Source organism: Enoplosus armatus, chromosome 3 (genome assembly GCF_043641665.1).
Source record: "Enoplosus armatus isolate fEnoArm2 chromosome 3, fEnoArm2.hap1, whole genome shotgun sequence".
Classification (NCBI taxonomy): domain Eukaryota; kingdom Metazoa; phylum Chordata; class Actinopteri; order Centrarchiformes; family Enoplosidae; genus Enoplosus; species Enoplosus armatus.
Genome location: NC_092182.1, coordinates 15,669,677 through 15,687,580, shown reverse-complemented (window position 1 = coordinate 15,687,580; position 17,904 = coordinate 15,669,677). Strand labels below are relative to the sequence as shown.

At 40.1% G+C, this 17,904-nt stretch overlaps 1 protein-coding gene across 1 annotated transcript in view; it reads right to left on the bottom strand.

Annotated features, from left to right (window-relative positions):
* Positions 1-17,904, bottom strand: part of gnai2b (guanine nucleotide binding protein (G protein), alpha inhibiting activity polypeptide 2b) — a 37,764-nt gene that overhangs the window by 1,084 nt on the left and 18,776 nt on the right. Inside the window, exons 2-7 of the mRNA XM_070902438.1 lie at positions 11,410-11,452; positions 9,412-9,553; positions 5,583-5,743; positions 2,631-2,759; positions 758-887; positions 130-283 (exon numbers count right to left, since the gene is read on the bottom strand). Coding sequence (XP_070758539.1) covers positions 130-283; positions 758-887; positions 2,631-2,759; positions 5,583-5,743; positions 9,412-9,553; positions 11,410-11,452 — 759 coding nt within the window. The remainder of the gene's footprint in view (positions 1-129; positions 284-757; positions 888-2,630; positions 2,760-5,582; positions 5,744-9,411; positions 9,554-11,409; positions 11,453-17,904) is intronic.

Sequence of the window (17,904 nt, the reverse complement as noted above, 5' to 3'; positions counted from 1 at the left end):
TTATTCACGTTTTCTTATGTTGTGATTTGTTAGTAAGCCTGTCCTGCATCTGTGGTTGTACTACGGATGTTTAACTATTAAAGCACTGCTCTCGGGTGCAGTGTGGCCCCTGATATTCGCACAGTGTACCTGTGTATTCTGGGAAACAGATGGTGAGGGGGCTGCGAGTAATCTTCTCCTCAAACAGATCCTTCTTGTTGAGGAAGAGGATGATGGAGGTCTCAGTGAACCACTTGTTGTTGCAGATGGAGTCAAACAGCTTCATGCTCTCGTGCATTCGGTTCTAAAGAGAAGCAAAAATCGGTCACGGCTTACGGCCTCCACTGAAACACACCAGAGCTGCCACCAGGGGAAGATGTTGTGTCATGTTTTAAATGTGAGAAATAACCAGTGCAGAGGAGGTTCTTCAGAACATCTTTTGGCCAAGTCTCAACAGAGCAGTTGCTTTAAATTCATAAGCGGTTCAAGAAATTGGGGTCAAATGGTTCAAGTCACTTGACAAATTAGCTTTTATTACATAATTACACATTGGTTCAAGTGTAAATGGGTTGTTAAAGTCCATTAAGGCCATTTTATCACCTTGTGCTGACTATTATTTAGCTATAATAAAGTATGGATTGCCGATGTTAAATGCCTTGTAATGCCTCACAATCTAAACTACCACACACTGGAAATGAGCCAAAGAGCAGATTTATGAAGCAACTTATATTTCCGTGCAGATGAAGACACACACACTGGAAGGTGGATTTTTCCTTACCATCTCCTCATCCTCAGCCAGCACCAGGTCATAAGCACTCAGTGCAACGCAAAAAATAATGGCTGTGACTCCTTCAAAACAGTGGATCCACTTCTTTCTCTCTGAGCGTTGGCCTCCCACATCAAACATTCTGCAAAGGGGATGAAGCAAAGGAGATAATGTGTGTGTGTGTGTGTGTGTGTGTGTGTGTGTGTGTGTGTGTGTGTGTGTGTGTGTGTGTGTGTGTGTGTGTGTTTGTGTGTGTGGTAGTTGGGGAAAGGAGGTCACAATGAAAGACAGTAAGGTGAAGCTGAGAGAACACTGAAGAGGACATTTCAGGAAGAAAGATGGAGAAGAAGGACTGAAGGGAGGAGAAAGTTAGGGTGATATTTCATCCCTGGATGTACATTAAGTTTTCATGAGGCTGCTTTGAGAACAAAAGTGGCGAGGAGGTGGAGAGGTGTCCATCAGATATCTGATAAAAGACTGGCAGGGTCAATGCTGGCTACAGGAGGCAGGCAGGCCTCTATATTCACAGCAAAGCACTTGCTAATGGGGAAGCTGACACCCAAGAAGCACCAATTTGACAAATCTAAATTAAGTCATTTTCAAAAGATGACATTTCTCTGTATCTAGACGTATTTCCTTTCGGCACTTATTATTGCAAACAGGACAGATTTATAAAAACGTGACTTTCTTCTTATTGATTTCCTCCATGTATTATTCAGGCCAAATATTGAGGCTGTGGTGGAAGGCAAATATCAGAGAGTTTATCGGGAAACAGGTCACACTAGAGCCACGTGGCTGCTGCTGCTTATTCTATTTCATTATCCAGATCTGTTTAGCTGCTTTACAAAGTGTTTACACACTGCTCGAGACCTGAAGAAGATGAACCAAACAACAGAGATCTGTAAGAATGAGAAGACTCTACCTCTTGTTAATAATTTCAGACACACATATCTATTCCCTGTGCTCTTTACATGACATACTTTATATATTCACCGGTACACTTTACAGGAATTCTGCTTCAGTAAAGGTCCTGTTAAACACTTACTGTATCTGTCGCACATCCTCTATTAAGAGATATATCTATACATCCATTACTGTCCCACACATAAGTGCTCAGGCTGGTTCAGAGCATATTTTATGTAAGGCCTACAGCACTGTATCATGGAGGACACACTCAAATGTTGGCACTATATAAAGCCCTTGTTTTATGGAGCGAGAGCACGGCGCACTAATTCATTTACTCAGCTTTCAGTGCAATCGTGATAATTAAGCTTTTAATTGCGGGTATAATTCGGCTTCTGAGTAGCTGAGTTGCACATTTCAAGCCAGGAGGGTCAGTTGCCCCTTGATGCTATTAATGTTGAGACCGACATGAAGCAATTTGTTCAGAGCAGGTGTGGAGGAGGCCGGTGGGGTGACGTCACTGCTTACACTGATAGGGCCTAATTTAATGACAACTCTTGTGATGGCACACCCGCATTTACCCCGTTACTTTAATATCCAAGCTAGGTTTTCGCCTTGCTGCTCTCCCAAAATAGCACCAAGGGCAGTTACATTTTATTCAGTATTTGTCATGTTTCATGTGCTCTTTGTGTGACTAAAACTAACTGACAACTGGCAGTTTTTTATGTATCATTGCAAGCAAGCATCAGAGATGAACACTAGGGGGTCATATTACCACTCAGGTTATTTGATGTCAAATACACCCTCTCACTGTGGGCGTTCAGTTCCCTGGACTCTAACGTTGGTTGCAAATGGCTAAAGAGCTTGTTTTGATAAAAGGGCAACAGGGTGAGAGTGGAGACGGCAGCGTGCTTTTCATGTATGCATTTATTTTTTTGTTTCCAAAGTCTATTAACATCAGGTCAGTGCTATGTGGCCTTACTTGAAGTGCAATTCCTTGAAAGTGAAGTGAGTCTCCACAATGCCGGTGGTCTTGACCCGAGTTCGCAGCACATCCTGCTGGGTGGGGATGTAGTCTGCTTTAGCTATCCTCTCCATTTCATTCAGGTAACTGAGAGAGAGAGACAACACATGAACATATAGGTCACTGATGTGTGGTGTGTTAAAAAACTGCATTTTACTGAACTGCTTTGAACTTTAATGAACTGAGCAATTCTGTGAACTTTCTGTGGAGTGAGTCATATTCAGCTGCATTCAAAAATGGACTGTTAAACTTTATTTGAATGCAATTCATTAGACTGTTTAAGCGTCTTTTAAGGGATTATGCTAAAGTATTGCATTAATTAAGTTATGACCAAATACATTACGCAGGTTAGACTCCAGTACCCTCCCAGAACTGCGGCTCCAAACAGTGGTTGGGAGAAATCAGGTTTAGTAAAACCTAAAATAACAGATTTTTTGACTACGTGGGGGCAGCGGAAACAAGTTATGAAACAAATAACATGTCATACCTTTTAAGTGGATATGGCGCACATTGGGAGCTGCTGATTCAGGTGATAACTATCTTTATTTGATACACTGTTATTATAAACTTATCGATTAGCCACTTTAACCACTCTAGGTGGCATTTATTGCACAGTGGCAATGGCTACGTGTTTACGTGTGGCTCATAGTAGTCTCTGGTCTCTGGTAGAGGGCAACATTTTATTTATCTATGTGGATGTAAACCTGGCTGATGTCTTGCATGCAGCCCATTCACATTATTATTTCCCTGCAGTAGTGGCCTCAGTTAAAACCGACCGTGGTTTGTGTCACACACACACACACACACACACACACACACACACAGATACTGTAGGTAGTCATCCACACATCCACATTGCTCTACTATTCATTATATCATAAAACAGTATATCTAAATTGCTGATATTGTTTACACTTCTGCCTTCACTCTGCTGCACTCTTTGCCTTGATTTGTCTGCTCAGTCAACCTAATTCATTTTTGTGTGTTACAAATTTTCCCATGCATACCTGATGTCCCAGCCTACTGCTGCATATTTGGTGGTTTGCAGGGTCGCGATTTATCAGTTCACTAGGTATTACATCTCCTGCAATAGATAGACGTAATACCTGGTGTAAGGCCCTGTATCTAAGGCAGTTTTTGGGGGGTAAATGTTTTATTGTCTCTCCAATCTCTGCTGTGCTTTACTTGGCGTACGCTTGTGGGGAGTGAGATGAGGTCAGAGCGTTGATGCCAAATATCAACTCTGCAGATACTCTCTTAATAAGTCCCAGTGTGAAATGGCTGACTGAAATGTCTATGCAAGACCACTAAGGGATCACCACTAGACCTACTAGTACTATGTACTATTCTTAGTGGGAGGATTTCTATGGCAACATGCATATCCTTTACTGATTTGCTCCACTTGAGTGAATTGAATGTATGATATTACTGGAAAAAAATATTATTTCTTCTTCCTACGGTGATTTGTTTAAATACAAAATTCCAAGGTGATCAATACGGCTTCAAGCGAGATTAATCTTTAAAGATGATTTGCCTCTTAAAAGTAAGATCATGGGGTCTTAGTTACTGGAAAGAGCAGTGTTGAAAGTCTGCAGAGATGCAAGTTAAATTTCACTACTTCTCTGCGTCTATCAAATTAACTGCATTTCTTTCCTTTTGAGCTTTTTTAGTTCTCCATTCAGAACTCTCGTCCTCCTTTCCCGCTCTGCCTCTATCCTTTTTTTGCCTTTTCTCTGTTTTCTGACTGTTGGTCTCTAGAGGAGTGTGGAAGCATCTTCACCATGTTTGACACAACCTACCCCACGTACTTAAAAGCACTGCATCATCATCATCATCCATGGCCAGCTGGGAGCTTTGGTGGCCCAGCCAGCCTACGCTTCACAGTCAGAAAGAGATATATATCCAGCATGTCAGTTGCACAGATCTCACCATTCATGCATGTCACGTCCACAGAATAATCAAAATTAATGAGGCGACAAAACCTGGCAGACTTATTGAAGTGAAAACATAATAAATGATTAAACAAACATTTCTCCGTCTCATCATTGTAGCCATTACAAACAGTTCTGACTTTTATGTAGCACAGCCACAAAATGAATCAACTTGTTCCAAAAACAACCAAAGGGGTCACTTGGGGGTTTTATTATCACAACTATCAATTCCCAAAGTTTACTTGGAGGATAATTTTCCTTGAAGTAAACACAATTTCTTGAGTCTAATTTTTTCATCCCTCAAGACAAATTATTCTGTGCTCTGCTTATCAGGTTACAATATTAAAGAATCAAACCCAGAGAGGTAGAAATAATCACTAAATGGAAGTTATTGGACCATCTTTCCAGTCTCTACTGCTCCCTAGAAAAGTTAAAGATTTCATATGAGAAAGGTTGAAAGGACGGCACCATTAGATCCATCACAACACCAGGAGAACAGCATCCCTAATGGGAGGAATATTAAGTCCTTTATATGACATCAACATAAAATCAATCAGTACAACCATCAACCAAATACAAAACTTACTCACATATAATAATAGTGCAGTGTTTCAGTTGCAGAATCATTTTCTAACATGAATGATAAACAGGTATGCAGGATTAGAAAAAGAGCACTTTTGACGGGTGGCTGTGAGGCTTCCTACTTGGCCAAATTTACATTTATAGTGGTGAAACATAGAGTCCAGTGTATACAGGAGCAGATTGCATATTGATTGATGTACAACTGGAGGAGGAAATGTATGGACAATGGCAGTCTGAATTTTAAGTGAGTAGAATATTAAAGCATAGATTCATGAAAGCTGGTGCATGGCTGGAAGGTATTACTTTGTTGAAGTTATTTTAGAAAAAACCCCAAACATGTATTTTATTCCTAAGTGGGCTCACAGTATAAAACACACGCACACAAATTCATACTCACTATGCTGCAGAGTCGTTAAGTTGGTACTCTCGCGATCGTGTAAAGCAACTCTGTATGCCGCTGTCAGCCCACAATCGCCGGATCACGTTGGCCAGGTCATCAGGGAGGATGCCCTGCTCTTCAGCAGCTGCAGACAGAGCGAAGAGCTGCTGGGCATCGTCCTGCAGGGGGCGATAAGGACACAGGGCATCACTGCCAAAACATACATGAAAACTGTTATCGTTTGTATCCACTGTATCGATTTGTGTAAGGACTATATCAAAAGACATCATTAAAGGAATGATCTACATTTCTTCAAGTCTATCTTAATACAATACTGACATGCCCATATGTACATTATAAGGGTTATCAATAGTCCTATGTCTGTGAAAAAGCCAGTTTTAAAATCAGCTGGAGCTGGGTTAGTTTTCAGCAGTCTTAGAAAAATCAAGTTTGTCTTTTCAGTACAAACTTTCCTGCTTTGACAGACAGTGTTTGCTTGCTGAAGGAGCCGGTATGGACAGGAAGAACAACTACAGTGACCGATAACTCTTAATTTACTTTTGGGCAAGTGAGTATTATTTTAAGACAGCCTTAAAAAAAAATGTGAACCTATCATAACCTAACCCCCCCAACAATGATCAACAGACAGTGAAAAATCGTCTCGGCCAAGTATTTGGACACATGATGCTAAATAACTAATGTAGTCAAAGAGGGCTGTGTCTCTGAACTAGTGCCAAAGAAGCAAAGGTTGTTATAGTAGCAATATAATGTGATGACGGTATTACTGAAACCTATGATATGGCGCTGGCAGCCAGTCTGGGCTGAGCACATGTAAGATATGTTGGCGTGACTCAAGGTAACAGCATGCACAACCGCTATAACAGAGTGTGACTTGATTTCCTGTGGTTTCACTTGTTTCCCTCAATTCTCCATCTTCTTGTTAGCATGACATTAAGAATCTTCTCTGAGCTTCACTCACAGTGAGTGATGCGATAAAATACAAAAAAGCAATAATTAATCCCTGGTCTTCCCTGTGCATTTGTAAAAGTCAGCATAGCAGTGGTTCCGCGGGGGGGGGGGGGGGGGGGGCTTCTCTGTCTACAAGGATTCTGAATATGTGTGAAGTATCATTAAAATAAAGGAATGAGTCGCAATGAAGAGCACGTTTTTTCTTTTTTTTCTTTTCTTTTTTTTTTTTACAATTTTAGCCAGAAACACTATCTTACTGTGTGTGTGTGTGTGTGTGTGTGTGTGTGTGTGTGTATTTGTCACATTTGAGGAGAAATGCGTTTCGGTCTCAACCTGCTTCCCTGTCAGGCAGCGACTACATGCTCCTTTTGTGGGTAGTCATGTTTTTATATTTCTAATGGATTTTCTTCAGACAATTGATGTTTATTTATCGTGCTCTTGGAGAGCATCAATCACTATTTGCTATTCTTTATTCTGAGGAAGATAACAGTTCAGTTTACTTAGTTTTTGTGTCTGCGAAACTCTGGGAATGTGATATACTTGTTGGAACTCTTCCTGTCGACTCAACCAAATTAAACAGCAAATAGTGTGGATAACGAGTGAGTGTGCACGTTTTGGTTTCATGTATGTTTTTGTGTGCATGCGTATGCATGTGTTTGCACATGTGCAATCTGTGTGTATGTGTGCATTTCTACAGCGCTAATGTGTGCAAGAATGGGCAGACTAGCACACTAATTGCTAGTGTGGGAGTCTCTCAGAGTATCGTCACGTACATACAGCCATTTGACAGATCTGTTGGGAGGGGGGGGGGGGTCTTTCCACCCCTTTCTAATGACCATAGTGGAGTCCTCATACAGTCTATTACAGCTTCAGTTACAGCACACATACACTGGCTTCGCTGTAAAATCACAGTGACACACACACAATCCTCAGTTCAGTTCAGTCACTGTTAGACCTCACTGACAGCTCGTTCATAGGCTGACAAGTGTTCACAGGGTGCAGAGACTGGATCTCTGCCTGAAGCTGTGACTTGTTGTTGATGTTGACGGTGGTGTGTGTGTCTCCATGCGTCCGTCTGTGTGTGCAGGGTGAGTCTGTCTGTCTGTGTTTCCGTATAAGAGTTTAATCAATGCCTCAATGAGGTTCTGTGACTGCAACTTAATTAGGGCAGCACCTAATGACTATTTTCATTATTGATTAATCAAATTGTTTTGATTAATTGACTAAGAATGGAATGTGTAAAACGTCAAAAATAATCAATGCAGATGCCCGATTTTGCAACCTGAAACAGCAACTGTAACGTAAGGGCTTTTTTTAACGTAACCTTTAACGTGGTTAGATAATGATATTCTCCTCAGCCTTTGAAATAACATTTGGTTACCACTGCAGAAAGTAAGCTAGTTATCCGGACATGCTAACATTTGCATCTCACAGCAAATAAAAACTGTTCAGTCCATACTTTATACTTTTACTCTAGTAATTTTGGTTTTAGAAAGACTGAAAAAAGACACCACCTTCCAAACACTTTAAATGCAGAGTGTCACACTTATTAAAGTTAGAGTTTCTAAGCTATGATTGGACAATCGTTGTTCGGGGGAGGGGTTTAGCGAACAGTCAATTGAGGACGGGGATGTAATGTTTGTCGTGATAAAACAGAGAAACAAACATGGAAAATAGGCATAAAATGATAAAATGCAGTTTAAAAAATGAAACCCAGACAATTGTGGGCCACTTGTGAGTTCTTCCTTTTACAGGTGGTAGCCTTCATAACAAGTAATTAATTTGTGTCATTGCTGAGGAAAGCACCTGGCAAACTAAACGTGCTGTTAAAATGTGTCCTGCCAGCAATTTTGACTGAATCCAATCTCCAAAACAGCCCTCAGCAGCCTGTTTGCTGCTGCAGCAGCTGCTATTGTCGGGCTCTTCCCTGTCTATTACAACTTCGAGGAGAGAGCAGATCAAAGATGGAAGAGGTGAAGTCTGTAAGACAAGGACTGCTTCCCTGCAGGTTACAAAGAAGTATCAGAGAAGTATCCCACTGTGTTCTTGTTTTTATATCAACAGCAAAAAGGTCTGCTGTGAACAGGTGAATGTTAGAAATCACATGATCCCACATTTGGTTGAAACACTGGCACAGCTTACAGTGTTATTGACTGAATTGCAGAGAGGAGGCTTGATTTGAGAAACACACCCAGAGGCATCAAAGCCTTGAAATCATCTTTGTTCGCTGGGTTATAGTGGAATACAGATAAATGAGGGAGCAAAATGTTTGGTTCAGAGACAATGGGAAGTGCATGCAACTGAGTTTTTCATCTCTATTATTTTGACAGAGAGAAAAGTGAAAGGGACACAGTGTTATAGAAACAAAGAAGAACTCTTGTGATTTCAATTCTGGGCAAGCATAAGTCTCGAGGACTACACCAGATGCACAACTGCTGTTGATAAAACAGGCTTTGTTTTGTTGTGGCCTGAGGGAGATCCTGATCTGTCCACAGTTAGTAAGGCCGACTGAGTTCGACATTCTCATACAATCATGACGGCTTCTAGGCTGGTCAGCTTTCTGCTCTCACTCCTATAAAACCACTGATGTTCAACAATTATCTCTGCATATTTGCAACAGTTTGACATTTATGTAAAGGATGATGCCTGCTTGTACTCCAGCATTCAAGCTGAGACTCTGTTCAGTACAGTTTTGTCTTGTAAAGTGAGTGACTGGTCTTGAGCATGAAATTAGTCTTTCTTGCTTGTGGTCAACCCACACTTATGCCGTCAGATGTAAGGTTTTTGGAGGGATGAAAATAATGAAAATGGATGTTTAAATACAGAAACGTCATGCTATAACATATACATAGTGTTTTTGAGTGTTTGTGAGTCTTACCACTCTGGAAGGGTTGCTGTAGTCTACCTTGAGACTGGCCATGGCTTTAACAATGGCCATAATAGACTGGATGGTATTACTGTAAACCACTGCTCGGTACTGCTTACACTCATCTTCTGAGTAGCCATCTTCATGGATGATCCTGAGAATACCAAAAATGCACATTAAAGGATAGCTTCACAGTTGTCTTACAACAATAGTCAGGTGTATTGCGATTCCAGTGTAAATGATGGGGAACAAAATCCACAGTTTATGTGTGTAAAAATGTCATATATTTCAGCACAGAACGAGGAATGTGCATTTTGTCCCCCATCACTTACATTGGAAGCACACCAGGAAGGTGTGACCAGTATGAACAGGGCGATTGAGCAGCAAAACCTGTTTCAATGTTCATACGGGCACTCACTGATGGTTTTATAGACATATCCTTTAAACCTCCACAAACAGATTTTTTGGCCACCTGGGGGCTAAATGCTACATTATGTTCACCAGCTATTCACTAGCTTTGTCAGTCTGGCACTTGGTGCTCTGCTGGTAGCATATAGTCAGGTTTTTAGAGCTTTATTGCCAAATAAAAAAAAAGACTGAGAGTGAACCATCACTATGAGTGCCCCCTTTCACATACAGGTAGTCATTTGATCCATTGTTAAAATAAAATAATTGATTGCAGCAGCTTTATAATGGAGATTGTTATGGTAGTGGAAAGTAGGTAACGTTTTTTTGCCACATTCATATTAAGGTTTCACAGCAGTCACTAATAACATAACATAATATCATTGAGTACATTTTAGCCACATTTCTCAACACATCAATCATTACATTGAACATAAAATAACTCTTTATATTAAGTAATATATGAACAGTAATAACTTCACTGGTATGTTTGAGTGACACATTTGAACATTTTGAAGCTGAAAAGCAGCTTTGTCTGTGTACAATTGCTACCTTGTCTACCAAGAAGGATACACTGTACACTCTGCATGTGTAGGATGATGTGTGGAAGTGCAGTTAACACACAGTGAAACTGCTTCAACTCTGCAGCATCCAGTTGATGCAGTATCCTGAGTTTACCTTGCAATAATATTACTCTGAACCTGAGAATGAGGGAACTATGTGTGCATCCTATCATGAGATGCAATCATCCAGACTTCATCAGGCTGCAGAGGGAAGTGCAAAGAGAGCAAACTGAGATGACCCCACATTAATTCTAAAGTAAAGCAACCGACTACCCTCAACAGTGTGTTGGTGCAAATGATAACGAACAGTAGCAATTTAGCAAACAAATAGTTGCCTCATTTTTAAGCTATGAAAATGGTTATGTTTCCCTAACCTTCTCTGCTGTAATGTCGTGTTTACAGGATACATCAATGTGTAATGTTACATAATAGGGCAGTGTTGAGTGTGTTTCTGTCTTGCAGGCTGGTTCATCTGTACGCCTGTTTGTGTTAATAACCTGGCTTCAAAACGCAACAGACTGTTCCTGCTCCAAGCTCATAAAAAATGGATTCATTGCCTGAATAGCCCAGAGGAATGTGAATAATTAAGCCATTTAGGGTCCTGTGTGTGTGTGTGTATGTGTGTCTATTTGAGTTCTGATTGGTCCACAGGCATTACAATATCCCCTTTTACTGCTCATTCCTCTTGTGCTATCACCAGTAAAAGACGATAACAAACAGGGGAGGCCATACTGCCCCCTAGAAACCACATAGAAGACGTCAAATTAATTTTATCTAACAATAAAATGGTTACTGCAACCTATTGAGCTGTAAGTCAGTGCTTGAGCCAAATGCAGAAGATAAGATCAGTGAGATTGGCAACTTTAACAGTGAGCGGAGAATCATCAGGTGTAAGCGTGGTAGTGTGTGTGTCTTGTTTGCTGGCTTGCCAAATCAGCCAATCAGGATTTAAAAATGAGCACATCATCTACATCTTTGGGTTCAACAGAAAAGTCAAAATATTAAAAACAAAGTAAGATTAAAGATTGCTTCTGTAACTTACTTCATCTGCTTTACAATGGTGCTCTTCCCAGACTCCCCAGCACCTGTTGGAAAGAGAGACTGAGTTACAAAGGAACTTCAGGCGCCTGTTGCGGTCGTCTATGTGTTTGTCTTTGTGAGTGGAATAAAGTTGAACTTCAGCTATGGCTGTTTCTGCTTTGAAAACATGACCGACCCAGTGATGACCTTCCCTTAACATCACATTTAGTCCTCTGGTTTGTCTGGTTTATTTATGTTTCCATTTTTTCCACATGATGTACAGATACAGTATGCATGAAGAATTCCCCTTGTTCAATGTTACATTTATTTTTCATTCTGATAGAGGAAGGGTGCAGGGAAGAGAGATGGTTTCATGGCTTTTTATGATTGAATGCTTCATGGTAGGAACTCATGCTAAGTACATGATGAAAAATTGGTGGCTTTGCATGTTTTAATCTTAAGTACATAAATTTTTCAAAGCATACCATAGATTTACATATTGAGTTTTCACCCTCCAGGCAGCCATTGGTTTCTATTCACTTCAGTATGCTCTGAAAATCAACTTGCAGACACTTGAGGTAGGAAATCAGTCCCTGTGAACTATTCGCAACCCACAGCTTTGTCAAAGTTAACTGTATTAGAATCATTAACAACTGAAGAGTCGGCAGCTAAACAGCAACCTTTTAAATGCAGGTCACTGAAAATTGCCCAAATTATAGTCACTTAATCTGAGTTGTGATAGATTACCAAGGTTCTAATCTCTGCAATTTAAAGGCACCTTGTGGAGATTTTGACCACTAATAGTGCCATACAGCAATATTTTTATGAGTCCGTCCCTTTTTTGTTTGTTTGTGTTCTGTTGATTGACAGTTGGCTGCGTTAACAGTCAAATAAATTTAGCAGTGCACCAACAAAGACAAGGAGGAAGAAGACTGCAAGCTAGCAAACATGGTGTAAACAATACAAGATTTATTTATTATTATTTTTTTTTAATCGCCTTTGCAAAGGTTTTAGGTGGAAGGAAATAAATTCAACACATTAATTCGACCTCCAGTGTACACACAAAGAGTTTTGGTCAGTTGCACTGAATGTAAACATGACTTTGTGTGTGTACAAGAAAACTCCACAGGGCACCTTTAATTATAATCAACAAGAAACCTGAAATGAACAATGAGTTTATAAAAATCTGATAGGATCTGAAATATTTATATATGGAAAATCAATGAACTGACACCACTAGTACGAATTGTAAACTGTAAAGGCAAGCCACACTTAAGACCTAAAGGGCAAAAAAGTCCTAATTCTGTGGATTAAAAATAAAGAATTAAACATCCATTAATACATAAAATTAAGAGCATTAGTGCGGAGACAGCCAAGCAAAAAAATTATTTTAAATACAGCGTGCTGTGCTTCAGAACCATTGTTATCTTGTTGAAATAAATAAACCTGAGTCTTGGGCACCCCTGTGCTGTCAGGACCATGCCACCATGCACTGTCCCTTTACACCACCTGACCCAGCCCTGCCAACAACCATTAGCCTAGCCCGGGGCTGACGGAGCAAGTGGGACCAGCCGTGCCCCCCCCCCCCCCCGCCCATACTGTCAACACTCATCACATTCACACACGTCCAGCACTTTTCTGAGAGAGAGGGAGCGACACAGGGCAAAGGGACGGGTGTAAAAGCCATGTCTGGGGCTGTGTTCGCTGTCTTATGAGCTGTCATGATTTGCTGCTGGACGGGCTCCAAAGGTAGCTGGATGGATGTCCAGGTGATTTGGGTCACTAAGACAAAGTATACAACAATACAGTACACCCAAAACAAGATTTAATTGAATACAAATAACAATATAATATGGTTAATTTCTTATTTCTGCTAAAAACGTTTTCACCTTTTCTCTTTGATCCTTTTGTGTTCCTATCAAGATGAAATTATGTAACGAGGCTGCTGCTTGTATTTATTCGCCATCCTATCTCTAGGAACACAATGTTTTATCACAGGGATTATCAAGTCTCTTCTTTTAGCATCTATTTCTATCTGGAACATCATGGTTTCCTTTCAGGAGATAAATATGAACAAATAATATAAATACAGCATCAGATTTATAGGCGCTTGTATAAAAATGTCCTGTTAGAAAATAAAAAGGTGTGTGGTGGAAAAGTGGAATATCAGTCTCTCTGCGGACACACATGCATGAAGGTCACCTTCCTGACTCCAGAATAAAACTCATCCATTAATATTTCAAGTCCAAAGGGAGGTGGAAACTTGTTAGCAGCAGTGAAAAAGAAGAGCGCACCCTCATTTTTCATGCTCAAGATGTTTTAGGAGAAACGGGCAGTGTCGCTGTGCTGCTTCAGGGGAAAACTTTTAAACTGTTGACTTGATTTCAGGTCATCTCCTATCGCAGCAGTCAGAGGAGTAAACACTGCTATATATACACATTATTGTTTTTACTTATCGTCAGTGCAGAATTGATGAATCATGATGAAAATAAACAGTATGAATTAAGTATCTCTTTTTCTGAACAATTAAAAAAAAAGTATAGCCTAACCAACGTACAGCTGAGGTTGATGAGAATGTCATTAGTGCAGCTTTTTGGCCATAAATCAAAGTATTGGACACATTTAAATGCTGATCTGGTGATGGCGTTAGATGGAAAAATAAGGGATCACCGAAGTAATTATCATCCTCTGGGGACCATAAATGTCTGTACAAACTTGAGACATTTCAGACTAAACCAACCAACAGGCCGACATTGACATCTATAGAGCCACGCCGCTAGTGTGGCTAAAAACTATTATATAATCAACTATCCTGAACTACAATTAATAAGGTAATGTGTATTGTGGACAAGCCTGTATTATGAATATTAAATCTTCTGTACTGCAGAGCTTTCTTATTATTTATTGGCCGACTTTCACACCAATACAATATATCTCTAAGCTAAAATTGGCCAATAATATTAGCTCACTGATGTTATCAGTAAGGCTCAAAAATAATAGTGTGGCTGCGTGATTGGAGCTGTGCCATAAAAAGGATTTTTGGGGTGCGTACCTACTATACAGAGATACTACAGGACACGACACACTACTGTAAATAACTAGCTGAGTGATAATTAAATAAAATTATGCACCTATTTGTAGTCTTCTGAAAACATTGGGTTTATTTATTTCATAACAGTCTTAAAGTCAGTAAACAGTGTTACTTATCAAATTATTCATGATGACAAACGCGCAGGACGTTAATTTATCCCGATGGGACACCACCAAACTACTATTTCATCGTTAATTCAGGTACAGGCATTGCTGACAGTCAAAACAACGCTAATCATCAGGGAACAAAGAGCTGCTGCACAGGATGAATCAATTGCCAGCCACTGAGCAGGATATTAACAGTTTTATGTTAGAATAAAATAACTAGATGCATAATTATTTTCAACAGCTGTCTCACGTGGAGCTCAGATATTTACACGAGTATATCAGAGAACATCTACCCAGCAGAGAACATCGAACAGTATCGCTAAAAACATTTAGTTCTATCTAGTACAGATAAATCAGCAGATTATTCTAAATGAACAGATGTATCCACCGTACATGAAGCCCTGTGCTTCCACAGAGTTGGAGCAGCAATGAGGACTGATCAGTACTACAAAGTCCCCTCTGTGTGCTGTGTTGGCAGAGGGGACAAACTCTTTCTTTTTAGTGTCGTTACAACAGACCCCGAATCACTTTCTGGCAATGAGAAGACGATGCCACCCCCTCTCTCTGCTTCTTCAACCCCAACTATTCATAGTTGTTCCTGAGTTTTCAGTGAGCGCCAGAACACAAACAAAGACAACAACATGATTTGTAGCATGAAGATCACAAGTGCCCAGGCTTTTCAAGAACACAGGGCCATCTCTCTGAACGCATCCAAAACTCTCAAAGGCCCACTCACATCGATGACAACTTGGCCACAGTCTCAGTCACCCACTGCTGACGACACAAAGTCTCCATTCATGGACTGATGAGATATCCCGATCTTGGCAAGCACACAAACATCCACACATAATCTCACAGCAGATAAGGTCAATCACCTGTCGACCAGCCCTCCTTTATCAATCTACATCTGAACAATAAACAAGGGCAGTGAATCAGGTTGGTGGTTTTTCTGTTGTAGGGATGAAATAATTAGTTGATTAATTGCTAAGTAAATTGACGGGAAATTCATAGCCACAATTTTGATAAGTGAGTAATTGTTGAAGTTGTTTGCCATGCAAAAATATATTATATAATTGTAAATAGAAGACATATTTTGGATTTGCACTGTTGGTCAAACAGAACAAGCAATTTGAAGATGACAGCACGGACTCTGGGAAATTGTGATGGACATTATTTTGTATTTTAGGACATTTCATTGGCTAAATGTTTAATCGGAAGAAAGAATCAACTTGTTAATCAGTGATTAAAACAATCATTTCACTACTTAGCCCTACTCTATCATACTTGTATTCATCATACAAATAGCAGTACTGCATTGAGAGTCTGATTATATGGAATCTGTATTCTGTAAAAAACTTGCTGAAGCATAATAATACAAAATGTATTATACAACTTAATCCCTTGCAGCAACGCTTCTGACTTAGCTTCATGCCTCATTCAATTTGGCAATGTTTCTGAGTGGGAAGCCAGTGAGGGATCATGTCTATGTTGCTGCACTATAGTGACTTCTGAACCACAAGAAGGAGTGTTGGATCTGTAGAAGATAGCATGAATCTCCACACACGAGATGCTACTTGTCTCCGGGTAAAAGAAGTGGTGGCATGACTCCTTGTTTTTCAGAGGAAACACGTGGTTGTCTAGATCCTCCTCAGACCAGCAGGGAGAGTTAGCAGTGACAAGGGCTGCACTGAGAGGGGAGTGAGCCGTCTGTATTTGATCCATATGCTTTAATTATGAGCTTGAGGCCAAGATATGTCACGTTATAAAACTTGCTGAGAATAGCTGCGTACAACAGGGAGGAGGTAAAAACTGCTCTGGTATAGCTCACAGGGCACAGATTCCCTTTGGAAAAGCTGACACATGTACCACCTTAACCCTATAAGGTGTGGAAATACTGAGCAAACCAGTATCTATCCAGAAAACACTAAAAAGACCCTAAAAGTAATTAATTGCTATTTAAAATAGAATGAGAAGAGAAAGCACTGTAATTAAAAAGGCAGTTAAAGGAGAGGACAGATAGGAGGCATTGGCAGTAAAGGTGAACATCATGGACAAGAGTGACAAAATCTCAAGGAGATGGAGGGGGAGGATGACGATACAGTGAAACTGGGAGGACTGAGCATGGAGTCCACTGGTTAAGAGAAAACACAGTGGGATGAGGACTAACAGGAGTGCCATGGTAAATCCATGAATATTCACAACAGGTTATCTGCCAGTTTGCAGATGAATACAGAGTTCAGCTGCAAGTTCAGCAACTACGAGCAAAATGAAAAGCGAGATTGATAATGGAAGCTTATTATTTAGGGTTGGAATGAATAACATTGAAGCACACGCTGCAAAGCATTCAGTGAAACAGCAGCGGGCAATTACTTGTTTTGTTCTGGCTTTCTGTGTCACTTCACTGTCAGCATTTCAGTGGTTTCCTTTACTACAAGCAAATGCAAATATGAGCAAGTCGCAGGACAGCAGACTGTTCTATAGAGAACTCTAAAACTCCCCATTCCAGTGCAGACTACTCTTACAAACCTCGCCAATAAATTACCCAATTAATACAATGACTTCCCAAGAACCTTCTCTAATTATGGCACGAAAACCAAAATGAGTGAATCACTTTTATAAGCTATTAATTTACAATGTTAGCTACCTAATTTCAGGCTTGTGATCCTGAAATGTACCTCCAAGTAGAAATGTAGTGACACAGAAATGAAAGGAAACACATTATAACTTGATAGTCAATTAGCAATCGCTAATTTTTACTTCCACACCAGTTTGATCCTACTGTAGGAGCTTACTAATCTAAAGTAGTTATCACTTAGAGCCCATTTTCTACAATAAAGAAAATATTCTTCAGAAAAGAAATTATGACAAGCTCTCATGTACAGTTTTATTATACAAATGTATTGGATTAATTAAAATTCTGACCTGAGGATGGTGCTAGAAGAAAGGTTAAAGAATCACCAAAGTGATTACAATTCATCCTGAGGGGGGCACGAATGTCTGAACCACATTTCATGGCAAATCATCCAAAAGTTGTTGAGACATTTCACGACAAAAAAAAAACAACCTCATGGTGGCGCTAGAGGAAAAGTCAGAGGATCACTGAAGTCAGTAGGATACATTGTCTTGGAACATCTATACCAAATTATGTTCCAATCCATATAGAAAATGTTGAGCTATTTCAGTGGATAAGTGAACAATTTTACCTGCTAGTGGTGTTAGACGAAAAGTCTGGGGATTACCAACTGCTTCATCCTCTGGGACCATGGCTGTTTGTTCAAAATTTCATGGCAAATCCATCTAATAGTTGTTGAGATATTTC